Below are 22,251 nucleotides of genomic sequence, written 5' to 3' on the forward strand. Positions count from 1 at the left end.
TGAATGAAAAAAGATGGTGGCGTGCAGACTTCCACGTCCTACGGGAAATTGGACGTTTTCTTCAAGTCACAAAGTACTTCATCCCAGCTGAGAGCTACTCGATCCTGCTGCCATCACAGAGATGTTCAGTTTTTATTTTTTAAAAAAACGATCAGTGTGTCGCCGTGGTGGCGCTATAAGGGCTTTGGTTTCTTCCTTACCGATGAGTCCTTTTCGAAATGTCGGATTGCCACCGACCACAGGAATAGGTGACCACCTGCTCTCGGCTGCTCCTTCCTTTCTTCCAGGTCGTCCATTGACAGTGAACCCGCCTTGGTCCTGGGCCCCCTGAAGTCTGTGCAGGAGCTGCGGAGGGAGCAGCAGTGGGCCGAGATCGAGAGCCGCAAGCAGGAGCGGGAGAAGAGCGGCAGGGAAGACGCGGGGGGAGGGAGGGCCAAGCCTCCCGTCCAGGAGATGGTGGAGGAGCTACAGGGCCCCTTCTCCTATGACTTCTCCTACTGGGCACGGTAAGCTCCCTGTCTCTGTGCTGTCCTCCGTTCTGCTGGCCTTCCCAGCAGAGGGCCGAACCAGCCACATGGAAGTATTTCCATCGTTTTAGGTCCGGAGAGAAAATCACTGTGACACCCTCGTCTAAAGAGCTGCTCTTCTACCCCCCGTCCATGGAAGCCACTGTCAGCGGAGGTAAATGTCAACTCAGTGAGCCCCAGACACATCTCTGCAACCGTTCCTCTACCTGCATTTAAAAACGTATTCCGTGTCGTCGTTCCCACGAAGCCGTTTCTGTAGTAAGGCTCCTGAAATGCCCTTTGGCATAGAACTGTCACTGCTTGGCGAGTGAGTGAGTGAGTGAATGGAAGGTCTCCGTCGATGAAAGTAACTCCAGTTATTAGAATTTGGGCCATCTCTTTGGAGAAGGGCTACCGACTGTTTCCCCTGCATTTTTAGTTTGCCACCAAAAAGCCGGTGAAAAAGCAAAGCCCTCACTTACTGAAATGTGAGCATTAGCCATTGTGTGTCTGAACTCTTCATGGTGTTTATACTTGTTGGTAGGGGTGAGGGAGGGTCTTCTTGGGACCGGACAATTAGAAGTGACGGCTGGTGGAATAGTGTCTTTTGGCTTCCGACCATTTCCTCTAGCGTTATGGGTTCATTAGATCCTGGGCATTTACGTGGTCTGTGTTTGGAAGGAGGGCATACTGAGTAACGTGGCTTTCTGGCAGGCAGCCCGTTTGGGGTGAGCTTCCGCCTTGGGTCCTGCTGCATAGCCTCTTACCCGCCAGAAAGGCCTTGTGACAATGGAGAGAGAGGGCTAGTGCGAACCCAGCCTTTGTTAGATTTATCTGCTCACATTCCCAGCCCTTGAGCAAGGCCTTTCAGGGATGGAGGCTTGGGTTCCCTGATTATTGCAGTTTCTGTTATGTATTAACCTCATTTGGACCTAGCTTATCCGTTTCAGGCCCCTCGTTAGTGGGAAGCCCGCCAACCAGAATGCCCCCTCCCACGACAGCTAAGTCCTGTTCTTCTGTTTGTTCCCTGTGTAGAAAGCTGCCCAGGGAAGCTGATTGAGATCCATGGGAAAGCTGGCTTATTTCTGGAAGGCCAGATCCACCCAGAGTTGGAAGGAGTTGAGATCGTCATCAGTGAAAAGGGGGCAAGCTCACCCCTGATCACAGTCTTCACTGATGACAGAGGTGCCTATAGGTAAGCCCCGCAGAAGAAGCACTTGCTTGGGACCAGGCGGGGAGCCCAGGCTTCCACGGGGCTGGCGAGGCCTCCCGCAGGTGTGATGCACAGCCATCTCCAGCATCGGCTTGCTTTTTGTCCAGTGTCGGGCCCCTGCACAGCGACCTGGAGTACACTGTGTCCTCACAGAAGGAAGGCTACGTTTTGACCGCGGTGGAAGGAACCGTAGGAGACTTTAAGGCGTATGCTTTGGCCGGCGTAAGCTTTGAGGTAACACGTTTTTAAAATCATTTTTATTGCGGTATAATAATTGACATACAGTAAACTGCACATAAACCATATAATTTGATCATTTCAACATATGGGTACACCCATGAAAACAGTGACAATCTGGTACCCCACTAAGTTACCTTGTACCCCGTCCCTCCCTGCTGATCTGATCTGATCTGCTTTCTGTCAGCGTGGATTAGTTTGCATATTCTAGAATTTACATAAATGGAATCATACAGGATGTACTCTTTTTAGGGGGCTTCCTTTCACCCAGCGTAATTTGGAGACCTGTTGACTTTAGCTTGTTTGCATACCTTTTGGTGAGTGTTTTAAACTCTCATCCTTAACTGTGTTCTGTGTAAAAGGACAGAATGTTCCTAGAGTGGTATTTGATGTCATTCTGTCTTCCCGCCATCGTTCTTGGGAAGAAGCATGCTGTGTGATGTCCAGAGTCAAGTCTGGAGGTCCTTGAGTGTGAATATTTTCAACATAGAGGTTCAAGGAAAAGAAGCACAGATGACATCACATACAGATTTCAAATTCTCTTGTGCAGGATGCATTTTAAAGCAAATTAAAAGACATTCCAACTGGGAAGAACTCTTTATACCATAAGTAATACCCCAGATTACCAGGAACTGCTCAAATCGATAAGAAAATGACAACCCCATAGAAAAAAGAACAGCAAAGTATAGGAAAAGGCAATTCGCAGAAGTCATACAAGTGACTGATAAATGTAGGAGAAACACCCAACTTCAGCAGTGACTGAGGAATGCAAAGGAAGTTACCATAGAAACACTGGGTTTTAGGTTAGATTCGCAGTGATTAAGACAATGTCCATTTTTTGAAGAGCGAGTAGGGCCCCGTGCGTGGATGATTCAGAGAACTGTAAGTGGTCACAGCTACTTTGGTGTGCAGCGTGGTGGCGTCATTTTGAATTCAGAGTGCACGATGTCCCAGCCGTTTCCCTAAGAATAGAGGAAACCGTGAGTGCACATAGATATACATGTTCCAGGACGCTTTGATGGTCCCACCTTTTCTGTCCCAGAAGTAGGTGGCCAGTGTGCGTGCCGTGGCCGGCCGCCCCCTGCTTTAGGATGCTGTGTGTGAGGACACAGTATGGCAGGCGGTGTGGCCTGGCAGAGCGGGAAGCAGGGACCGGTGGTTGAGGGGATACAGAGGGGTGCAGGGCCGTGTGGCGGGGCCCCATGCTTGATTCACCCCCCCCCACTGCGAAGTCAGTCAACACTAGCCGTGATGCTTATACGCTCGTGTGGGCACAGCGGCAGTTCTGGAAGGCTGCCCGCCAAACTCTTAATATGAGTTACCCCTGGGGACAAAGGCTAGACCTTCTGTCCCCCAGCGGATCACAATAAAAAAAACACAACCCAGAAGAGTTACCTCTTGACCTTTGAAATGTTCTCTTCAGTGGGTAAGAGGAGTCTACCTTGCTCTGCTGTTCCTTTCTCACCCCCAGATAAAGGCCGAGGATGACCAGCCCCTCCCTGGTGTCCTGTTATCCCTCAGCGGCGGCATGTTTCGTTCCAACCTCTTGACTCAGGACAATGGCATTCTGACGTTCTCCAATCTGGTAAGGTGTCCTGTAATTTACCGCCCGCCGGTCTTCCCCCTCCCTGGGAGCGCGGGGACACGGCGTGCGTGACTTAGGTAGCGCTTGACAATGTGAGAACAGAGCCCCGTGTGGAGTGTTTTACGTTTCTTAGGGGACCAAATGTAATTAGAGTATTGCTCTTACTAGAACTTAATGTTGCTGATTCATGTTCCCTTCCGCCGACACATCTTGTTTTCTGGCCGCCGGCTTGTCACGACGACAATGTAATTAATGGCCCTGGCCGCAGCGACTCCTCTCCTAGGCATCCCTCTGCGAGAGCGTGGTCTCGCGTTGTTGATAATGCAAAGCCTTATTTGGGGGTTAGCTTGTGTTTCTTCTGCAAACTGTGGTCCCCATGGCGGGAGGACAGCACCGTCTCCCTCAAGATGTCGTTTGGGGCCCTGACCAATGGAGACTCAGGAAGCGTACGTTACTTGGCTGTTCTTTGAGTCCTGGGAATAAAGTGACGGCTACGGGGACGTCTCCGGCAGGCAGTGAGGCGGAGCTGAAAGATCATACGCTGAGTGGCTTCGAATCTTCCGTCCGCTATTTACTTGCTGTGTCATCTCTGGGAATTTACTTGATCTCTCTGAGCCTCAGTTTCTTTATAACATTCAAATAGGTTTCTACCTCACAAAAGTACTGTGGGCACCTCACACTGGCTGTTGTTAGAGTTGTCATTGCTGTCGCTGTCACCTGTTTACTGGAGAGTTAGTCACCGTTTCTGTCTGTGCAGGAAGCCCCAGAGCTCTGGTGGCCACATTCTCGTCCCTGACGACTTTAGTCGCCCCCCGTTCAGCCATACCTGGAGGTGGCAGCAGAGGCTCAGTTTGTGGTTGTCTCTCGGCAGAGCCCTGGCCAGTATTACTTCAAACCCATGATGAAGGAATTCCGTTTCGAACCGTCCTCACAAATGATCGAGGTTCAAGAGGGGCAGAACTTGAAGATCACCGTGACCGGCTACCGAACGGCCTACAGGTGCGCAGCCCGCCTGCTCCCCGGTCCTCCGGGCCTGGGCTGGGGAGTCCCCCTCAGGCCTCTCTTTCCTGGGAACTCCACCTCGCCCCCATTCAGGAGCCAGAGGAGATAAGATAGCAAGTCCAGAGAGTTCTAACTGCTGCCTTTTTCTTCGGATTCCTCAAATTAGTGATTCTGTCACAAAGTTCCTATTCTGAAATTGGCCCGAGAGAGCCTGTTTAGTTGCTTAAAAGTTTTATTTTTACAAGAGCTTGAAACGAACTAAATGTTACAAAGGAGGAAATGAACTCGCTCGAGTAAGGCTTCAAAATGTTGAAGAGAGGATAAAATGTTAGCTTTTCCTCCATTCCTTGTCTCCCAGCCGCTCACGTTTTCCAGTGTTTGAGAGCAGTTCCGGAGACAGTTTGCACAAATGCTGCTGTGCTAATATACACAATACACTGTAAGTTTATTTATAGACACACACACCACACACAGGTATTTGTAAAAGTACACGGAAGCACTTGAGGTAAAGATCGATTAATCAGAAAGTTTAGAAAAATGGGCCATTTTCAAATGAATATGTGGAATGAGAGAGAAACTGATTTCATTTCATTGGATGCTTCCTTACTTAAAATACGGCTTAATGAAAATGAGATAAAATGGAATAAAATAAGGCTTAGCCATTTTTAATTTTCTGGAGCATCCCTTCAAACGTAAAAGAAGAGAAATCGGTGACAGCCTTCCGGCTGGCTCGAGCCTTCAGGCAGGAAGGCCGGATTTGGAAGTGACACGGCCGGGACTGACTTGCCTGGGTCATCGGGGTACAGTTCTCCCCTGGGCTGTTTGGAACCGTAAATTGTTGGTAAACGCGGGACACTTGACCACAAATCCTTCATGTGCTCCAGAAAACCACGGGACTTACCATGTTCCGTTTCTTCTCTTGTTGCTCTAGTTGCTATGGTACAGTTTCTTCTCTGAATGGGGAACCAGAGCAGGGTGTCGCCGTGGAGGCAGTGGGACAGAACGACTGTAGTATTTACGGGGAAGACACTGTGACAGATGAAGAGGGGAAGTTCAGATTACGTGGATTGCTGGTGAGACTTTGGACATTTTTTGTTAGTGGGTCTTTTCACCTTGGATTCAGAGGTGTCTTGTGCCCCCCAAGACTGGTGGGAATGGGCAGAGCAAGGGGTTTGGGGCTGGGGGGTTAGGGCTCTGGAACCCTCCTAATCCCTGTCTTATCTGGCACAGTTTACCTTTCATTGAGCTGACACATTGGGTTGGGGTTTTGTGGCAAAATGAAGTTGGAAAACAGTGGGTCTGGTGCAGCTTTTGCCCGGCATTAGGCGGTTGTGGCGTAGGCCAGGGCTCTCAGACCAAATGCCTGTGGGGCCAGAAGAGGCGTGTGAATGGCCGAAGGATGCTGGGTGCCCACTAGGGAGTGGTGAGGAGTGTGGTGAACTCTAGAGGGCAGGGCCCATGCAAAGGGCACAGCTCCCACTCCATTCCAGCTCCTTGTAGCCACGTGGGAAGATAGGCTCAGTGCTGCCAGATCGTTCGAATTGTTAAAAGGCAAGTCCGAAGTTCAGATTTCCATGTGAAAACTCCTGACTTTTAGGTGTCAACAGCTAATTAAAAAAACCCCACAAACCCACAACTTTGTTGTGTGGGCCAAACAACCAACTCATTTGTCCTTTGCTCAGCTGCAACATTCAGTTTAGGGTTTATGATGCTTCCTCAATTTGTATTCTTGCATTCATGCATTTGCTCATTCAGCAGACACTGCCTGTGTACTGTGTGGTCACTGCAAGAGTGTGGGTTGGACAACACCTGCTGGACTGGGCCCCTTGGATCTGGGGTTGGGTCCCCGGGCTTTCAGAGTCACACACAGGATATTCCTAGCTGACTGCAGAGACAGGCACGCATAACTCCGCAGCAGGCTAATGTTTGCCCAGATCACATGAGCTGAAATGTAAGCCAGTTTCCCAGTTTATTTAGGTACATTGGAGCAAAGCTGTTCTTGCCCCAAAACAAAAATACTCATGTCCAGGGCATCCCAGTGTCAGATCCTGGGGTACCTGGAAGGCAGGTTTGAAGGTTGCCTGGTGAGCTTGGGGTATTCAAGCTGAGGAGGATGGATTTGGGGGTGTCTTCCCTGGCTGTGCTGAGGACTAGAATTCTGATGGTCCAGCTGGATGCATACCAACTGGGTGGGCTCTGCGCTCCCCGCTCTGCCCACCACTCCCTCTGTCTGGCATGTTCTCAGCAGAGTCGTCAAGATGACAGTTGTCTTGCCGTGCTTAGGAGTCTGCACAAGTCTTACCGCGATGCTCCTTTCTCGCTGTCCTCCGCCTTGGGGCTGGGGGGGACTGCCCCTGAGGAATGTGCTTCCTGCAGGCCCGCTCCCTTCCTGTGACAGTGGTTCTACAGAGAACAGACAGGCGGAACACCACGGCCTCATGCCACTGTAGCCAGGGCCCAGGGAGAGGTGTCCAGTTGTGGGAGCCAGCTCCTCGGCCTCACGAGATCCGTGCAAGCCTAGCCCTTGCAGTTCCGTCCTTTGTTGGCTGCACGAACAACCTTCTGCTCTCATCTGCCTGGGTGTGAATCCCGCCTCCGTCATCGCTTAGCTGTATATGTTCAGGCAAGGGGTTTATCCTTTCTCTGTTTAGTCATATGTAGGATAAGAGTGACGTCCACCTCGGAGGTCGGCTGTGGGTGTTAAATAGGTCAGTGTATGTGGCACGCACAATGTCGACAAACAAAACCTTCCCCCGAGGCGGCCCTCACCTAAGCTGCCAGCTCAGGTTTTGGTTTGTAGCTTTCTGGGGTGGCAGCTTGAGAAGGGATCTGGGTGGGTGCCTGTGTAGGGCAGGAGCCTTCCTTCCTCTGGGTGGACTCTGTGTTCTTGGCCTACCTCACTCTTACGGTTGCGGGGACGCAAAATCTCCATCACCTTCTTGGTTCTCCCATCGTCTCGCTGGCCCAGACGTGTTCTTCTAATCTCACCAGCTTAACACATTGTGTGTAATTAAACCGAAGATAGTTTCCTTCTCCGGCGCAGTAGATTTCCAATTTTAATTGATGCTCTGAAGACACCCTCCTCCTCCCCCTGTTCCTGTTTCTTCTAATAGGTGGTAATTTATTAGTGCTCTCAGTAGTTTTTAGAGTCACCCTGGGGGCTGCCCACGCCTTCATGTGCCAGGCCACAAGTTCTGGGGGGACATCCTTAGCCATTCCTCAGCCAGGGCTTGGGATTCTCGTTTGCCAGTCTCCCAGAGGACATGAGGCTGAAGATCTTTTGTTGTAGGTTTCCTAAGGATCCCCGCCCCAGGCAGGACTCGTTCATTCATTTCACCTTTCCCCGCACTGTTGTCAGGACATCTTGGGCAAGAAGCTGCGGCACTAGAGTCCATGGCCAAAGGATGAGGGCGAGTCCCTGAGCCAGTCGGCTGGGCCCCGAGTGAGGAGGGGGCCGGTTGGGATGGAGCAGCTGCCTGGACAGGCTCCCCGGTGGTCCAGGTGCAGGAGCGAGCGGGCAGTGCCGTCCCCTTTTCTGCCCAAGTGACTGCTCACATCCCTTCCTCCCTGGGGTACAAATGGCTCTTTTGAGCTGAACCTGATACTGCCAGTCCTAACTCACCTGTAAAGTCAATGAATGTGTCTACTGGCAATCGTGAATTTGTTCTGTTTTCAAAAAAAACAATAGCTTTATTGTCTCTGTAAAGGTGCCACGTGCTCATTATAAAATAGCTCAAGCAACATATCCCAACGAGCAGAATCTTAAAAGGGAAGAAACACACCCTGCAGCTATCAAAGCACACATTATTTTAGGAGACCAGAAGCCTTTTATCCATGCTAGTTTAAAAATAAACGATCACATCTTAGGGCTGGCCCCCGTTAGCTGCATATAGACCCCTCTGAACTCGGCCCGATGCTTTAGATCCTAATGTGTGAGCAGGTCAGTTGTGCTATTGATCAAAAATTGGTTGCTCTGAAAGCTTTCTTAGAGTAATGATTTGTTTGGTAAACTTCACGTATGCCTGTAAAATTGAGCAATAGAATAAAAAGCTTGAGAAAGAACAGATTTTTTTTTTTTTAAGAAGGAAATTCTCAGATCTCACTTGGCAGAAATCGTGTCCATTGTAAGCATTCGGGAGTCATGGCTGATGTCACTCCACATATATATGCAGGCAAAGGGAGCGGTGGACAGCCAGGGGAGAACGATTTTATCAGAATAAGCGTATTGTGCTTAGCAGTTTTGAAGCAGGAAGCCAAATCTAATTTTTCTTGGGGATTGAAGGAACTGCAGAGCTCCAGATACATGTTCCTTCATCAGGGTGCTTCTAAAAGGGACTCTTAAGAAGGTTAGCAGGCTGCAGACTGGGACCGGTGGCGGGGTGGGGATGGCAGCGTGGTCGTGGTGAGGGCCTGTGGTCGGAGCAGGCTCGGATGAGGTTCCGGGCAGCGAGCCCCTTTCTAGAGGCGTGATCCCTGGGTTTGCTTGCAGCCGGGATGTGTGTACCACGTGCAGCTCAAGGCAGAAGGCAACGACCACATCGAGCGGGCCCTCCCCCACCACCGGGTAATCGCGGTAAGTCACGAAACTGCAGTGGACGGGTGGCGGTATGAGCGCTTCCCCAATCCGAAACGCTTTAGCTCTGGCTAGCTGCCTTTCCTCTGAGGTGGAGTGGGGGTGGGGGGGGCTCCGGGTCCTAGTTAAGGGTCCTCTTCGAATAGTGTCAGCTTCACACGCGGCATCTCCTGTGGGGTTTTAATGAGCAGCATTGCTGTCGTGAATCCGGAGGAGAAATTCGAGCTGTTGTCTCCTCCCTCCCCCCAGCAAACTGATCATTATTCTCCAAGTTGAGGATCTCAAGGTCTAAGTGGCATTTCAGATCATGGGAGGGTAATAAAGACAACGTGGGCTTAATCGGTGTCAGGGCCAACCGATTTTCTTATATCCAGATGACCTTGTTTTTTCCACTTGGTGGGTGGAGTCTCTTGATATTCTGGATCACGACTTAGCTAATTGATCTCTAAGGAGGCGGCTCTCCCTCCAGGTCACAGGAAGGAGCCCGGGAATCATTTGAAGTGAAGCTTTTCTCCCACGGAGTAACTCATTGGCTAGACTGGAGGATTTGGGTGGGACGGCGGGGGGAGGGGTGAGATGGGCGGTGCTGCCTCTTGGTGGCTTGATTAGGTGGCATTAGGCATGAAGGTAATGAGGGTTTAGGAGAGGGGTGGGCCATTTAGGACCACCTGGCTGAGAAGTGGGTTTTCTTGATGTCTTTATGGCATCTGGCATTTTAAATGAGGGTGGCATCTTACCATCTCATGTTTCCCTGCCATGGTGGCCAAGGCCAGGGTCACGGACAGTCCTGGGGACCACGGCCTGGCAGATACGGAAAAAGGGACAAACGGCAGGGCACCTACCCACCTGTGGGGTGGCTCTGCCTCAGCCCCTGCTGATGGCTGCCAGGCAAACACATCTGTCTCTTTTTCCCCGAGAGGCTGGAAAGTCTGGCTTTTGGTGTGTGTGAAATTTCTCTTTAAATTGTTGGCAAATAATGGAATTTTAGAAAAAAAATATTCTGTGCTAGTCAAACAAAACGTGTCTTGGGCCAGCCGTGCCCACCTCCTTACCACCAGTTTGTGCCCTTGGACTTGGACTACTGAAGAGGTGAAGTTTGCTATGAAACAGCGCCTAGGATGTCACCACCTAGAGCAGAAGCTCTTCTCCCAGCTTCCTCGCCACCAACATTGTTCCTGGTCTCTTTCTAGGTCGGCAATAATGACATCGATGATGTAAGCATCATAGTTTTCCGGCAGATCAATCAATTTGATTTAAGTGGAAACGTGATCACTTCCTCCGAGTATCTCCCTACATTATGGGTAAGGCCAGTTTTTTACGGTGAAAGTGTTGTGTTCTTTTCAGCTCTGAGGAGAGTAGGAGCGGGATATGTGGGCCTGCCCGGTGCTCGCATGAGCGCGGACAGATGGTGGAAGTGCTGAGGGCTGAGGCTGAGATCCCGGCATGTATCTGGGAGAGTGGTTGCTGACGGCCCGGAAGAGAAAAGGCTTCATACTTTCATATAACTCTCTGTTTAGCTTAGAAATTAGTCTTTGGAAGCGTTGTGGTAGCAGCCTAATGAATGCTCCATACAACCTAGAGTCTAAAGCGGAAAGGTAATTTTAAGGCAGAGTGCCTTGTAACTTAAAATTCTGTCCAGGGTGGAGGTGGTGGGCAGGGGACCGGGAGTCAGGCAGTCTGACCAGTGTCCTGCTCACCCCGCTGCCACAGGCAGTCACTCCATCTTGCGGACTGGGGTTTCCTCCTCTGGGAAACACGGGAGCTGGGACTCAGTGACCTCTCAAGATCTCTTCAGGTTCTAACCAAATCTCCTTGTCTGCAGTTAATGAAATGTTTATACCCTGCTCTAGCATCCCCCTTGAAAAATGTCCGTGAATTGCCACGGGAATGTGTTTTTCAGAGGCGCTTGTAATTTTATGCACGATGACACATTTGACTTGGCTGAGAATGTGCGCTGAGGGTTTAACTCCCCTCTGAACTCGCTCTTCCTTCCAGGTTTGCAAGCGTGTTGTTGCCTGTGGGGGCTGGGCGGGCAGGCCCCGAGCAGAGCGGGCTGGGTGGGCTGTGGGGCAACCTGCAGCAGACGGGAGGGAATGGCGCCCCCTCCTCGTCTCCGCGTGATTGTTGTCCTGTTGGAATCCTGGCCCAGGGTTGGGATCACTTCCCAACTTCCCAGAGAAGCTGGAAGGTAGAGTTACTTGAAATCACCTGGTTTTTAAACATGGTCAGTGAATTCAGATTTGCTCTGAACACCGTATACGGCACAAGAACGCATGTGTGGTCTTGGATGTGGCCCATTGGCCTCCCGTCTATGACTTTTGTTTTAGGAAAATGCCTCGTGACTTGCGTGTTCTATATACAAGTGTCAGCTTGGGCCCTGGGGAGGGGCGACTGGCTTTCTCCTGTGGCATCCAGGACTGTACCTCCTTCGCCTGTCCCACTGCTTGTGGTAGTGAGAATGAGAACAGGCCGAAGAGAAAGGCTAGAAATACAAGACTGAACTGCTTCTGGAAGCAGCCCGGACAACCAAATGCAAAAGGGGAATGTGTTTTGAGCTTAAGGAATACTTGTGGAGTTGAAGGTACAGCATATGGAGAGGCCATGGCAGGGGGGCCAGACCCTCAGTGACGTGGGTGGAGCCCCAGGCACCACCACATATAAACTGTGCAACTTTAGGTGGTGGAGGCTCGGGGCCTCCCTGTGGGTAATGATGATGCCTGTTCAGAGCCAGGGTTGGTGACGACGTATGTACGAAGTGCCTGTTGCTTGCCTGGCATTCATAGCTGTAGTAGAAGCTATTCCTTTTACTATTATCATTATACTAACTTACCATCTTGAGCATTAACTTAAGTTGCTGGAATCGATTTTAAAATCTTAACATTTCTATGCAGGTCATGGAACTGTGAGTCTCAGGCGACGGAGGAATGCGTTATGTATTCCAGCAGGGGGCGGGTTGTTTCTCTTTCAAACATCTGTGTTCCCAAAGATCCTTCCCCCGCCACCCCCCCAAGAGCTAAGCCATCCCGAAGAAGAAATGAAGTGTTTGAAACGAAATGTTTATTGTATTTTAATTTCGAAAGCACGCCCTGCTTTGTTTTCTGCTCTCCAGGTAAAGCTTTACAAAAGTGAAAACCTTGACAACCCAATCCAGACGGTTTCCCTGGGCCAGTCCCTCTTCTTCCATTTTCCGCCCCTGCTCAGAGATGGCCAGGTAACTAACACCCAGGGCTGCCTTCTAGCCGTGTCTTCATCTGAATAACTCCACTTCTGAGTTTAAGGAAAGAGTTTTCTCATCCCCCTACCCCCAGTACCTCTTTGTGGAAACGGTTGACATGCTCTCTGAATCAAGGTTGGGCTCTGTAGGGTTTATGTTTTCTTAATTGGTTCTTTATCTCTTTGCAAAAATAATACACATCCATGGCAGGAGATTTTTTTGGGGGGGGGTGGAAATCAGATATAATCCCATCATCCAGAAATAACCCCTGTTCACGTGCTGACAGGTATCCTTTGGTCTTTTTCATTGTGTGTGCTTGTGTGTGTGTAGATGTAAGTATACACATATATTTATTTTAATAACACAAGGCTAGGATTCTTCTGTACATTGTTTTATAGCCTGTACTTTTCAACGAAGAATATATCCGAAATCTTTTCCCCATCCTTAAACCTTTATAACATGGTTTTTCATGGTTGCACAATAGTCTCTAATATAGGAAATGCTATACTTTATTTAACCAAGCCCTTAACGGTGGACATCCTTTCCTGACTGTAGAATGTTTATTATCAATTGTATTTGGACAGAGCAGGCTATTGTAGTTGTCAAGGTGAGAGCAAACTTTTCAAAGAATTTGATTCTTTCCTGGTGGGCCTGGCACGCGTTTGTCAGAAGTGCACCCCTGTCCCGGCTTCTTACCACCTGCCCCAGGGATGATAAACTGTGGCCCTTTTGGGGCATGAAATGGCTGTAAAATAATGAAATAGGTTGCGATGGACGTTTGGAGTCGCTTCCCATTTCTCGAGACGCCCTTTGCAGGGGCCGCCGTAGGCAGCACGGCTCTGCAGAAACAGCATGGGCTTGGGGTCAGACTCCACCTGGGCTCACTGCCTGCTCTGAGATGGGAGCAGTAAACCCGACCTTGCCCATGGCTTAGAGCAGAACAGGTGTCTGCCTTGTGCAGTGCTCACGGTGCCTAGCACACCGTTGGGGCTCCGGACGGTTCCAAAGATGCTGTGTTCTTAGAACTTGCCAGCTAACGGGCCACTTAAGTATCCTCCCTTAAAAGTCAACCTCATTTTGGATTGAAAGCAGTCTTTCTCAGTTGGATCATGTATCTCCCTCATCAGAAGTGGCTCGTAATAACTTTCTGTGTTTCAAAAAGTCGGATCCTCAAAGGACCACAATTATGTCGCAGTTGAATATGCTCATACAGAAGTTCCGCAGACTTTGAAAGCTTTATCGGAAGACGCTCTCTCCGAGATGCTGGGACACACGGCTGTCCCTGATGGAACAGCCCACTGAGCTTCCTCTTCTGAAGTTAGCAACCTTGGTTTGCATGCATAAACCTGGGGATTTCTTTAAAAGCATAAAGTCCTTTATAAAAGTAACTTCTTCTTGCTTGTGCACAGAACTACGTTGTGCTGTTGGACTCCACGCTCCCCAGATCCCAGTATGACTACGTCTTGCCTCAGGTTTCTTTCACGGCAGTGGGCTACCATAAACACATCACCCTGATTTTTAATCCCACGGTAAGGAAAAGGGGGAGTTTAGAAACAGCCGATCAGGGCGGTGAGAGAAGGAAAACCTCACAACCTTTGCTGCGGGTTATTAGTGGAGGGAGGACAGCTATTTGAGGGCCCCCAACTCCGGTCCCTTTTGCATTCTGGATTTCCCTAGATGCTTTTCTACTTTTTCGAGTGCTGATGCCTTCAGTTGGGAGGAAGCTGTCAATGAGGGGAGGGGATGTGTTTAGGTCAGTGGCTCAGGTGTGACTTTTTGGGAGAAGGGTCACCCCTATGTCATGATTGGGGGTGTTGTGGTCCTTCAGCAGGAGGCACGGGACACCTGACCTGCCCAAACTTCTAGAAACTGGTGCCAGTTTACAGGAAATAGAGAGGACACAAGAGCATATAAAGGATGTTGCAGGGATATAGTCAACAAAGTGTAGGTTGCGGGAAACTGTGGGACATTAACCTGGAACCTGATTTATTTGACAGATTGCAAGAGAGAAAAAAAACAACAAGGGTGGGATACCTGTAGATTAAAAGAAACTTGCTCATTTAAAAAATTTTTATTATTTTTATAATTTTTTAAATTCTTTTAAAAAAGATTTTATTTATTTGAGAGAGAGAGAGAGAGCACAAGAAGGGGGAGCGGCAGAGCGAGAGGGAGGAGCAGGCTCCCTGCCAAGCAGGGAGCGCGATGCGGGGCTCGATCCCAGGACCCCGAGATCATGACCTGAGCCGAAGGCAGACGCTTAACCGACTGAGCCACCCAGGCGCCCTGAAACTTGCTCGTTTTATCAGCCACTTGCAATAAGTAGACCTCATTGGATCCTGTATCAAACAGACTAAAAACAACAGAACAAACAAGGCACACATTCATGAGATGATTATTTAGATCAGTGCTTCCCAAACCTGGCGTGCAGTAGAATCACCTGAGGATTAAACACACAGCAGCCACAAAAATGGGCTCCAGGGCCCAACCTCACACCGGCCGGTTCTGAACTTGGTAGGTAGTGAGAGTAGAGCCCACGGATCTGCAGTAAAACAGAAGCCTGGCCCCCGAGCTACTGCATTGGTCACTGTTGTAGGCCTTTTCAGCGTGAAGGGTCAGAATTCTATTTTTTTAAAAAGATAACTGTGCAGAGGAGTATGTTTGAACAGCTGTGTTATATAGCACTCCTCTGCGTAGCTGTTCCATAATATGTTCAGTTAGCCCTGCTGGATGGACATTCGCATTATTGCTGGTTATCTGCTGTTACAAATAACCTGTTAGTGATCGGCCTCATGCATGCGTGTGTTTGCTTGTCAGTCCATCTTTGGAATAGACGCTGAGAGGTACAGTTGCTGGATCATAGGGTCAGTGCATCTGGAATCTTGCTGGACGGGGCCACTTGCCCTCCAGGGGATGTCCTCTTTGCATTCCCACCAGCAATGTATGAGAGCACCCCTTTCCCCAACAGAGTATGTGGTCAGATTAAAGAGTGTTTGCAGTCTGGTGGATGAGAAATGGCATCTCCACGTAGCTGTTCCCTGCGTTTCTCATCCTTCCATGTAGTTAAGAACCATTTTTGTGTTCCCTTTCTGGGAACTGTTGACTTTTTTCTAGTTGTTGGTCTTTTTCATCTATTTTGGAAGCCCTTTGTCTATGAGGGATTCTCACCCCTTGTGGTATGTGTTGTACCTATTTTTCCCAATTTGTTTTTTCATTTTGATTATGCAAATATTTACTTTTTATGTTAAATGTGTCAGTCTTTTCCTCATTGCTTCTGAATTTTGAGTCATAGTTCGGAAAGTCTCCCCCGCTCCCAGTTTTTAGAGGAATTTCTTTTTCCTCCGGTACATGTATGGTTTCCTTTTGTACATTTCCATCTCTATCCATTTGGGGTTCTTCCTGGTGTAGGGTGTGAAGAATAGTTCCAAATTTATCTTTCCCACATGCAATCAAGTTACCATTTTGTGCTTTTCAAACACCATCCTAGATGGGAGGTAGGTAGGAATTATTTTCCGTCATCTAGAGATGAGACCCAAGGAGAGACAGCCGTCTAGGTCACCAGCTCGTGCGCAGCAGAGCTAGGATTTGAACACAGCTCTTCTGCTGCTTTCTGGGCGTCTCTGACGAGGAGCTTGTGCCCAGTGACTTGGCAAATACGATCTTACCTGAAGTAGAGTTTTTCTGATGACTCCAGAAGGAAGCACTTTCCTCGTTGCCCAGGGTGGAGACCTGGTTAGAGGTGCCAAAGAGATGAGCATGTAGGGACCATCTGTCCCTGCGTGGAGGCACATTGCCAGCCCAGCGAGAGCAGAGGGTCCCCATGAAGGGCACCAATGGTGGCCGTCTGCGACATTCCCTCACCCCCCCCCCCCCAATCTGGATCCAGGGAGATACTTGGGACACTTCCCAGCTGGTGGCGGGAAGAGACATGCTGCTGGGTGGCGGCCAAGCAGCCACCACGCCCCATAGCTGCTGCCAGAAATGCGTCTGTCACTTCGTTGCATGTGAGACCAGGGCGCCAAGTGACAAGTACAGAGCGTGCCCACCCCTGCCATGCAGGGGATCTGCTGCTGATCCCCACAACAGACCTTGTGGGGATGTGCCGTTCCTCGCACTTGACGGAAGCTCAGAGAGAATAAGCTACCTCCCCGCAGTTAATCAGTGGAGCCAGGACTCAGAATGCTGTGATTTGTCTCACATCACGTGGTTTCTAGAACACTACAGCCTCCTGATGGGTGGCTCAGCGTTGTGCATTTATGAGCGTTCCACTTTACTCTTCTGTTGACATGCAAACCCAGAACCACATCATTGATTTTTTTACTCCATATTTGATGCGCTGCTTGGCACTTTACATAGCTAATCTCGTTGAACCTCACATTCTCTTGCAGTGGGTGCCGTTCGGATCAGCGCCACTTAATAGTGAATGAACCGAGTCTTCCCGTGATTGCCCAAGGTCACGTGGCCAGACCCGAGACATGAGCCTCATTGTCTTCATCCCTCTGCAGCGTCCCCATTAACTATTTACTTCCGGCGAGAATGTGCTGGGACCCAAGACATGTAGGCAGTGGGAGGTGGAAATCTGTTTCCACCCTGATTCTTTCATTTTTAAGAGACCATTCCATTCTGCCTCAACCGTCTTGGGTAAAATGGCCCCATAGCCCTTCTCCCGCCCAGATGCTCTCAGATGTTTTGGTTGCAGGACCCTGTTACCCTGTTCAAAGTTGTTGAGAGTCTGAGAGAGCTTTAGTTTATATGTGTAATCTATCTTTATTTATTATATTCCGTTAGCTGTTAGAGTGACGACGTCATCACATGTAGCTTCTGGAAAAGTCCACCGTTCACTTACGAGAGAATGAGAGCGAAAAAGACACATGATATCTTAGCATTGTCATGAAAATAGTTTCACCTTAAAAATCTCCTGAAAGGGAGTTCCCAGACAATACTTTGAGAACCGGTGCTCTGTCCCCTTGTTCTGTCATTTTCTGAAAGTTTCCATTTATTTGTTTCCTTTGTGCGGGTTGAGTGAGCTAGGGTGCAGGTTTGTTGGCTAGTACAGAGACCCATCATCTCAGGGGCTTTAGGAAGATGGAAGTTTCTGTCTTCTGTCAGCATCGGGGACTGAGCAGTCCAGGATGGTATGGAAGCCCCGAGATATCGGGGACCCAGTCCCCCCCTTGGGGCTTTGTCATCCCCCAGCATCTCCCCCTTCCTCATAGATGGCACGCCTGGCCGGCAGGATGGGAACACACACCACTGCCCTTTTAGGGAACAGCCTGGATGTGTTACCGAACACTTGCGTTCGTGTAGCCTTGGCCAGAATTCCGTGGCTGTCCCAGCTGCAAGGGAGGCCGGGAAGTGCATGTAGTCTGATGGCCCAGGTGAAGGTTGGGGGTTCTGTTGGAAGAAGGGGCAAATGGCCACTGGGACACAAGCAGCAGCCTGCCTCCTCTCCTCACCGGCGCTGATCTCTGGGACCATGTCCTTGGTCACTGTGTGCCGGAGCCTAGCACGGCGGGTTCCCGGTACACCCTTGTAGGAAAGAGCCCCTGTGTGTGGCTGGGACTCGGCCCGAGGAGGCCCTCCTCAGCCACGGGGCCTGCTCTCCACAGCTCTTGCTCTCCTCAGGTAGGAGAGGAAACATGCCTGGTTACCAGCCTCGGTCTGCCCCAGAGCGGCAGAGAGCAAGCCAGGAGAGTTTGGGTAGCAGAGGATTCACCTGAAAATGTATCCAGGTCACTGCCCTTGCTGCCCGTGGAGAGCAAGGGCTGGGTCACGCGGGGGGCCAGATTGGGCCAGATGGGCGGCAGGGTGGTGGGCGGCGGGGAGCGGAGAGCCGGTAAAGCGGTGCTCTTGGTGTCCACAGAGGAAACTGCCTGAGCAAGACATCGCGCAGGGGTCCTACATCGCCCTACCTCTGACGCTGCTTGTCCTGTTGGCCGGCTACAACCACGATAAGGTAGGAAACCCAGAGGCCTGGTGAGACAGTGCCGTGTGCCGGGGGCGCCGTCCGCACAGCTGGGACATGTCCCCTGTTACAGAAGTTAGCACATTTCAGGGCCAGAAGCGACTGTGAAGGCCTCAAGTCCTGTCCCCCAGATTCCTTCCTTTCTTCCTTTTTTTTTTTTTAAATTTTTAACTTTTTATTATTTTTTAATGTTTCAGGTTTTTATTTAAATTCTAGTTAGTTAATATGTAGTGTAATATTAGTTTCAAGTGTAGAATTTAGTGATTCATCACTTAGAGACAACACCCAGTGCTTATCACAAGTGCTTCCTTAATCCCCATCACATGTTTCACCCATCCTCCCCTCCAGCCACCTCCCCTCCAGCAACCCTCAGTGTGTTCTCCATAGTTAAGAGTCTGTTTCCTGGTTTGCCTCTTTTTCCCCCCATGTGCATCTGTTTTGTTTCTTAAATTCCACATATGAGTGAAATCATATGATATTGGTCTTTCTCTGATTTACTTCGTTTAGCCTTATATTCTCTAGATCCATCCATGTTGTTGCAAATGGCAAGATTTCGTTCTTTTTGATGGCTGAGTAGTATTCTGCTGTGTATATATATCTATATAGATAAGTATATAGATATAAATAGATATAGATATATATACACAACCCACATCTTCTTTATCCATCCATCAGTTGATGGACACTTGGGCTGCTTCCATAATTTGGCTATTAATAATGCTGCTGTAAACATCGGGGTGCTTGTACTCCTTCAAATCAGTGTTTTTTTTATCCTTTGGGTAAATACCTAGTAATGCAATTCCTCGATCGTAGGGTAGTTCTATTTTTAACTTCTTGAGGAACCTCCATACTGTTTTCCAGAGTGGCTGCACCAGCTTGCATTCCCACCAACAGTGCACGAGGGTTCCCCTTTCTCTGCATCCTCGCCAACACCTGTTGGTTCCTGTGTTAATTTTAGCCATTCGTCTGGTGTGAGGTGATATCTCATTGTAGTTTTGATTTGTATTTCCCTGATGATGAGTGGTGTTGAGCATCTTTTTATGTGTCTGTTGGCCATTTGTATGTCTTCTTTGGAAAAATGTCTAGTCATGTCTTTTTCCCATTTCTTAACTGAATTATTTGTTTTTTGGGTGTTGAGTTTAATAAGTTCTTCATGGATTTTTGGATACTAACCCTGTAGCAGATATGTCATTTACAAATATCTTCTCCCATTCTGTAGGCTGGCTTTTAGTTTTGTTGACTGTTTCCTTTGCTGTGCAAAATCTTTTTATCCTGATGAAGTCCCAGTAGTTCATTTTTGCCTTTTTTTTTTTTTAAGATTTTATTTATTTATTTGAGAGAGAGAAGGAGAGAGCACATGAGAGGGGGGAGGGTCGGAGGGAGAAGCAGACTCCCTGCTGAGCAGGGAGCCTGATGCGGGACTCGATCCAGGGACTCCAGGATCATGACCTGAGCTGAAGGCAGTTGCTTAACCAACTGAGCCACCCAGGCGCCCTCATTTTTGCTTTTGTTTCCCTTGTCTCTGGAGGCGTGTCTAGCAAGAAATTGCTGCAGCCGAGGTCGAAGAGGTTGCTACCTGTGTTCTCAAGGATTTTGATGGACTCCTGTCTCACATTTAGGTCTTTCATCCATTTGGAGTCTATTTTTGTGTGTGGTGTAAGGAAATGGTCCAGTTTCATTCTTCTGCATGTGGCTGTCCAATTTTTCCAACACCATTTGTTGAAGAGACTGTCCTTTTTCCATTGGACATTCTTTCCTGCTTTGTCAAAGATTAGTTGACCATAGAGTTGAGGGTCCATTTCTGGGCTCTCTATTCTGTTCCATTGATCTATGTGTCTGTTTTTGTGCCAGTACCATACTGTCTTGATGATGACAGCTTTGTAATAGAGCTTGAAGTCCGGAATTGTGATGCCACCAGCTTTGCTTTTCTTTTTCAACATTCCTCTGGCTATTCGGGGTCTTTTCTGGTTCCATACAAATTTTAGGATTATTTGTTCCATTTCTTTGAAAAAAGTTGATGGTATTTTGATGGGGATTGCATTGAATGTGTAGATTGCTCTAGGTAGCATTGACATCTTCACAATATTTGTTCTTCTTCTAATCCATGAGCATGGGATGTTTTTCCATTTTTTTGTGTCATCTTCAGTTTCTTTTATAAGTGTTTTATAGTTTTCAGGGTACAGGTCTTTTATCTTTTTGTTTAGGTTTATTCCTAGATATCTTACGGTTTTTGGTACAATTGTAAATGGAATAGATGCCTTGATTTCTCTTTCTGCTGCTTCATTATTGGCATATAGAAGTGCAACAGATTTCTGTACATTGATTTTGTATCCTTTGACTTTACTGAATTCGTGTATCTGTTCTAGCAATTTTGTGGTGGAGTCTTTCAGGTTTTCTACATGGAGTGTCAAGTCATCTGTGAATAGTGTAAGTTTGACTTCTTCTTTGCCGATTTGGATGCCTTTTTTTCTTTTTGTTGTCTGATTGCTGTGGCTAAGAGTTCCAGGACTCTGTTGAATCAAAGTGGTGAGAGTGCACGTCCCTGTCTTGTTCCTGCCCGTAGAGGAAAAGCTCTCAGTTTTTCCCCAGTGAGGATGATATCAGCTGTGGGTCTTTTGTATGTGGCTTTTATGATGTTGCGGTATGTTCCCTCCAGCCCTACTTTGTTGAGGGTTTTTATCAAGAAGGGGTGCTGTACTTTGTCAAATCCCAGGCCTCCTTTCAAGGCCATTAACCTCTTGTGACATCTTCCCTAATCCTCAGTCGCCCTCTCTCTCCTGACCCTCCCCAGTGCAAAGGTCTCGGCTTTGTCTTGAACCTGGGTGGTGGCCTGGCAGAAGAAGGAGGTATACGGACATGTGAGGCTCCAGTGTCCCTGTGCGCAGAAGTGTTCTCCTGGCATCCCCTTTTCTCACTCTCTCTCTCTTTCTAGCTCATTCCCTTGCTGTTGCAGTTGACAAGTCGACTGCAGGGCGTCCGAGCTCTTGGCCAGACAGCCTCTGACAACAGCGGCCCAGAAGATGCGAAGAGACAAGCCAAGAAACAGAAGACAAGGCGGACGTGAGGAGGAAGAGGGGCAGGTGAATCTCAGTCAGGACAGGCCACCGCCAAGGGGCCACCAGCCGCCCTTGGTGTCAAGCGTGCATTTGACTGAGCTCAGCCCGAGCTTTCTGCCCTGCGCTTGCTGCCCGGGCCTGCCTTCCCCCCCGCCCCCAGCCCCTCGGTGCAGTGCCATGAATAGACCCTCCTGTCACTCTGCTGAGCACAATTTATTTTCTGAGTTGAAGATAATTTATTATTATTATTTTTGGTCAAAAAGTATTTAAGCTGTGCTAGTGGTGTGAGAATGTATCTCTTAATCTTCAGCATTCAGTTTGCAAGAATTCCAGTAAACTACAGGTTTTCGGTCTGCTCATGAAGGACCTGTCGGATTTGCCTTGTCCCTTAACTTCCCTCTGCGTCTGTGACCCCTGCTGGAAACCGCACAACCTGTAACTACTACTAGGAGGGTTGGTGAGGAGGTAAAAATCAATAAAGTCACCCATTCATGTGTGTTGTAGCACATCTCGGATGTATGTCTTCCGTGACGTTGGCATAAAGCAGGGGTCACACAGGTCCTGAGGGAAGGGCCGGGCCAAGAAAGTCCTTAGCAAGGGGGAGGTGGCCCACGGCAGCCGTCTTTGGTCTCAGCGGTAGGAGAACGGGAGGGAAGGATTTGTGGCAACATGAGGCGTGTGCCCACCCCGTCTAAAGGAGCCGGAGCGTCTGGGCTCCAGCTCACCGGTGCTCTGTTGGAATGTGGGGAGCGAAGCCAGAAAGACAACATTTTGGGTGAAACCGAAGTGTTAAATGTTCGTGACCAATTCAATTTATTAAAAAAAACCACACAAACCGAACAAAATGCATCTGTGGGATGGGTGAAGCTTGAAGCCTGCGCATTTGCATAAGGGGTCCACAGG

The 22,251-nt window shown here is 49.0% G+C and overlaps 1 protein-coding gene across 1 annotated transcript in view; it reads left to right on the plus strand.

The window, feature by feature from the left end:
* Positions 1-21,856, plus strand: part of LOC116624370 (nodal modulator 1) — a 53,679-nt gene extending 31,823 nt beyond the window's left edge. The window contains exons 19-31 of the mRNA XM_032392199.1: positions 288-506; positions 599-681; positions 1,542-1,701; positions 1,827-1,953; positions 3,428-3,541; positions 4,413-4,540; positions 5,475-5,616; positions 9,033-9,116; positions 10,307-10,417; positions 12,226-12,327; positions 13,740-13,859; positions 18,191-18,283; positions 21,225-21,856. Of these exons, the coding sequence (XP_032248090.1) occupies positions 288-506; positions 599-681; positions 1,542-1,701; positions 1,827-1,953; positions 3,428-3,541; positions 4,413-4,540; positions 5,475-5,616; positions 9,033-9,116; positions 10,307-10,417; positions 12,226-12,327; positions 13,740-13,859; positions 18,191-18,283; positions 21,225-21,356 (1,615 nt within the window). The 3' untranslated portion in view covers positions 21,357-21,856. The remainder of the gene's footprint in view (positions 1-287; positions 507-598; positions 682-1,541; positions 1,702-1,826; positions 1,954-3,427; positions 3,542-4,412; positions 4,541-5,474; positions 5,617-9,032; positions 9,117-10,306; positions 10,418-12,225; positions 12,328-13,739; positions 13,860-18,190; positions 18,284-21,224) is intronic.
* Positions 21,857-22,251: the final 395 nt, after the last annotated feature.

Source organism: Phoca vitulina, unplaced genomic scaffold (genome assembly GCF_004348235.1).
Source record: "Phoca vitulina isolate PV1807 unplaced genomic scaffold, GSC_HSeal_1.0 scaffold66, whole genome shotgun sequence".
NCBI classification, from domain to species: Eukaryota; Metazoa; Chordata; class Mammalia; order Carnivora; family Phocidae; genus Phoca; species Phoca vitulina.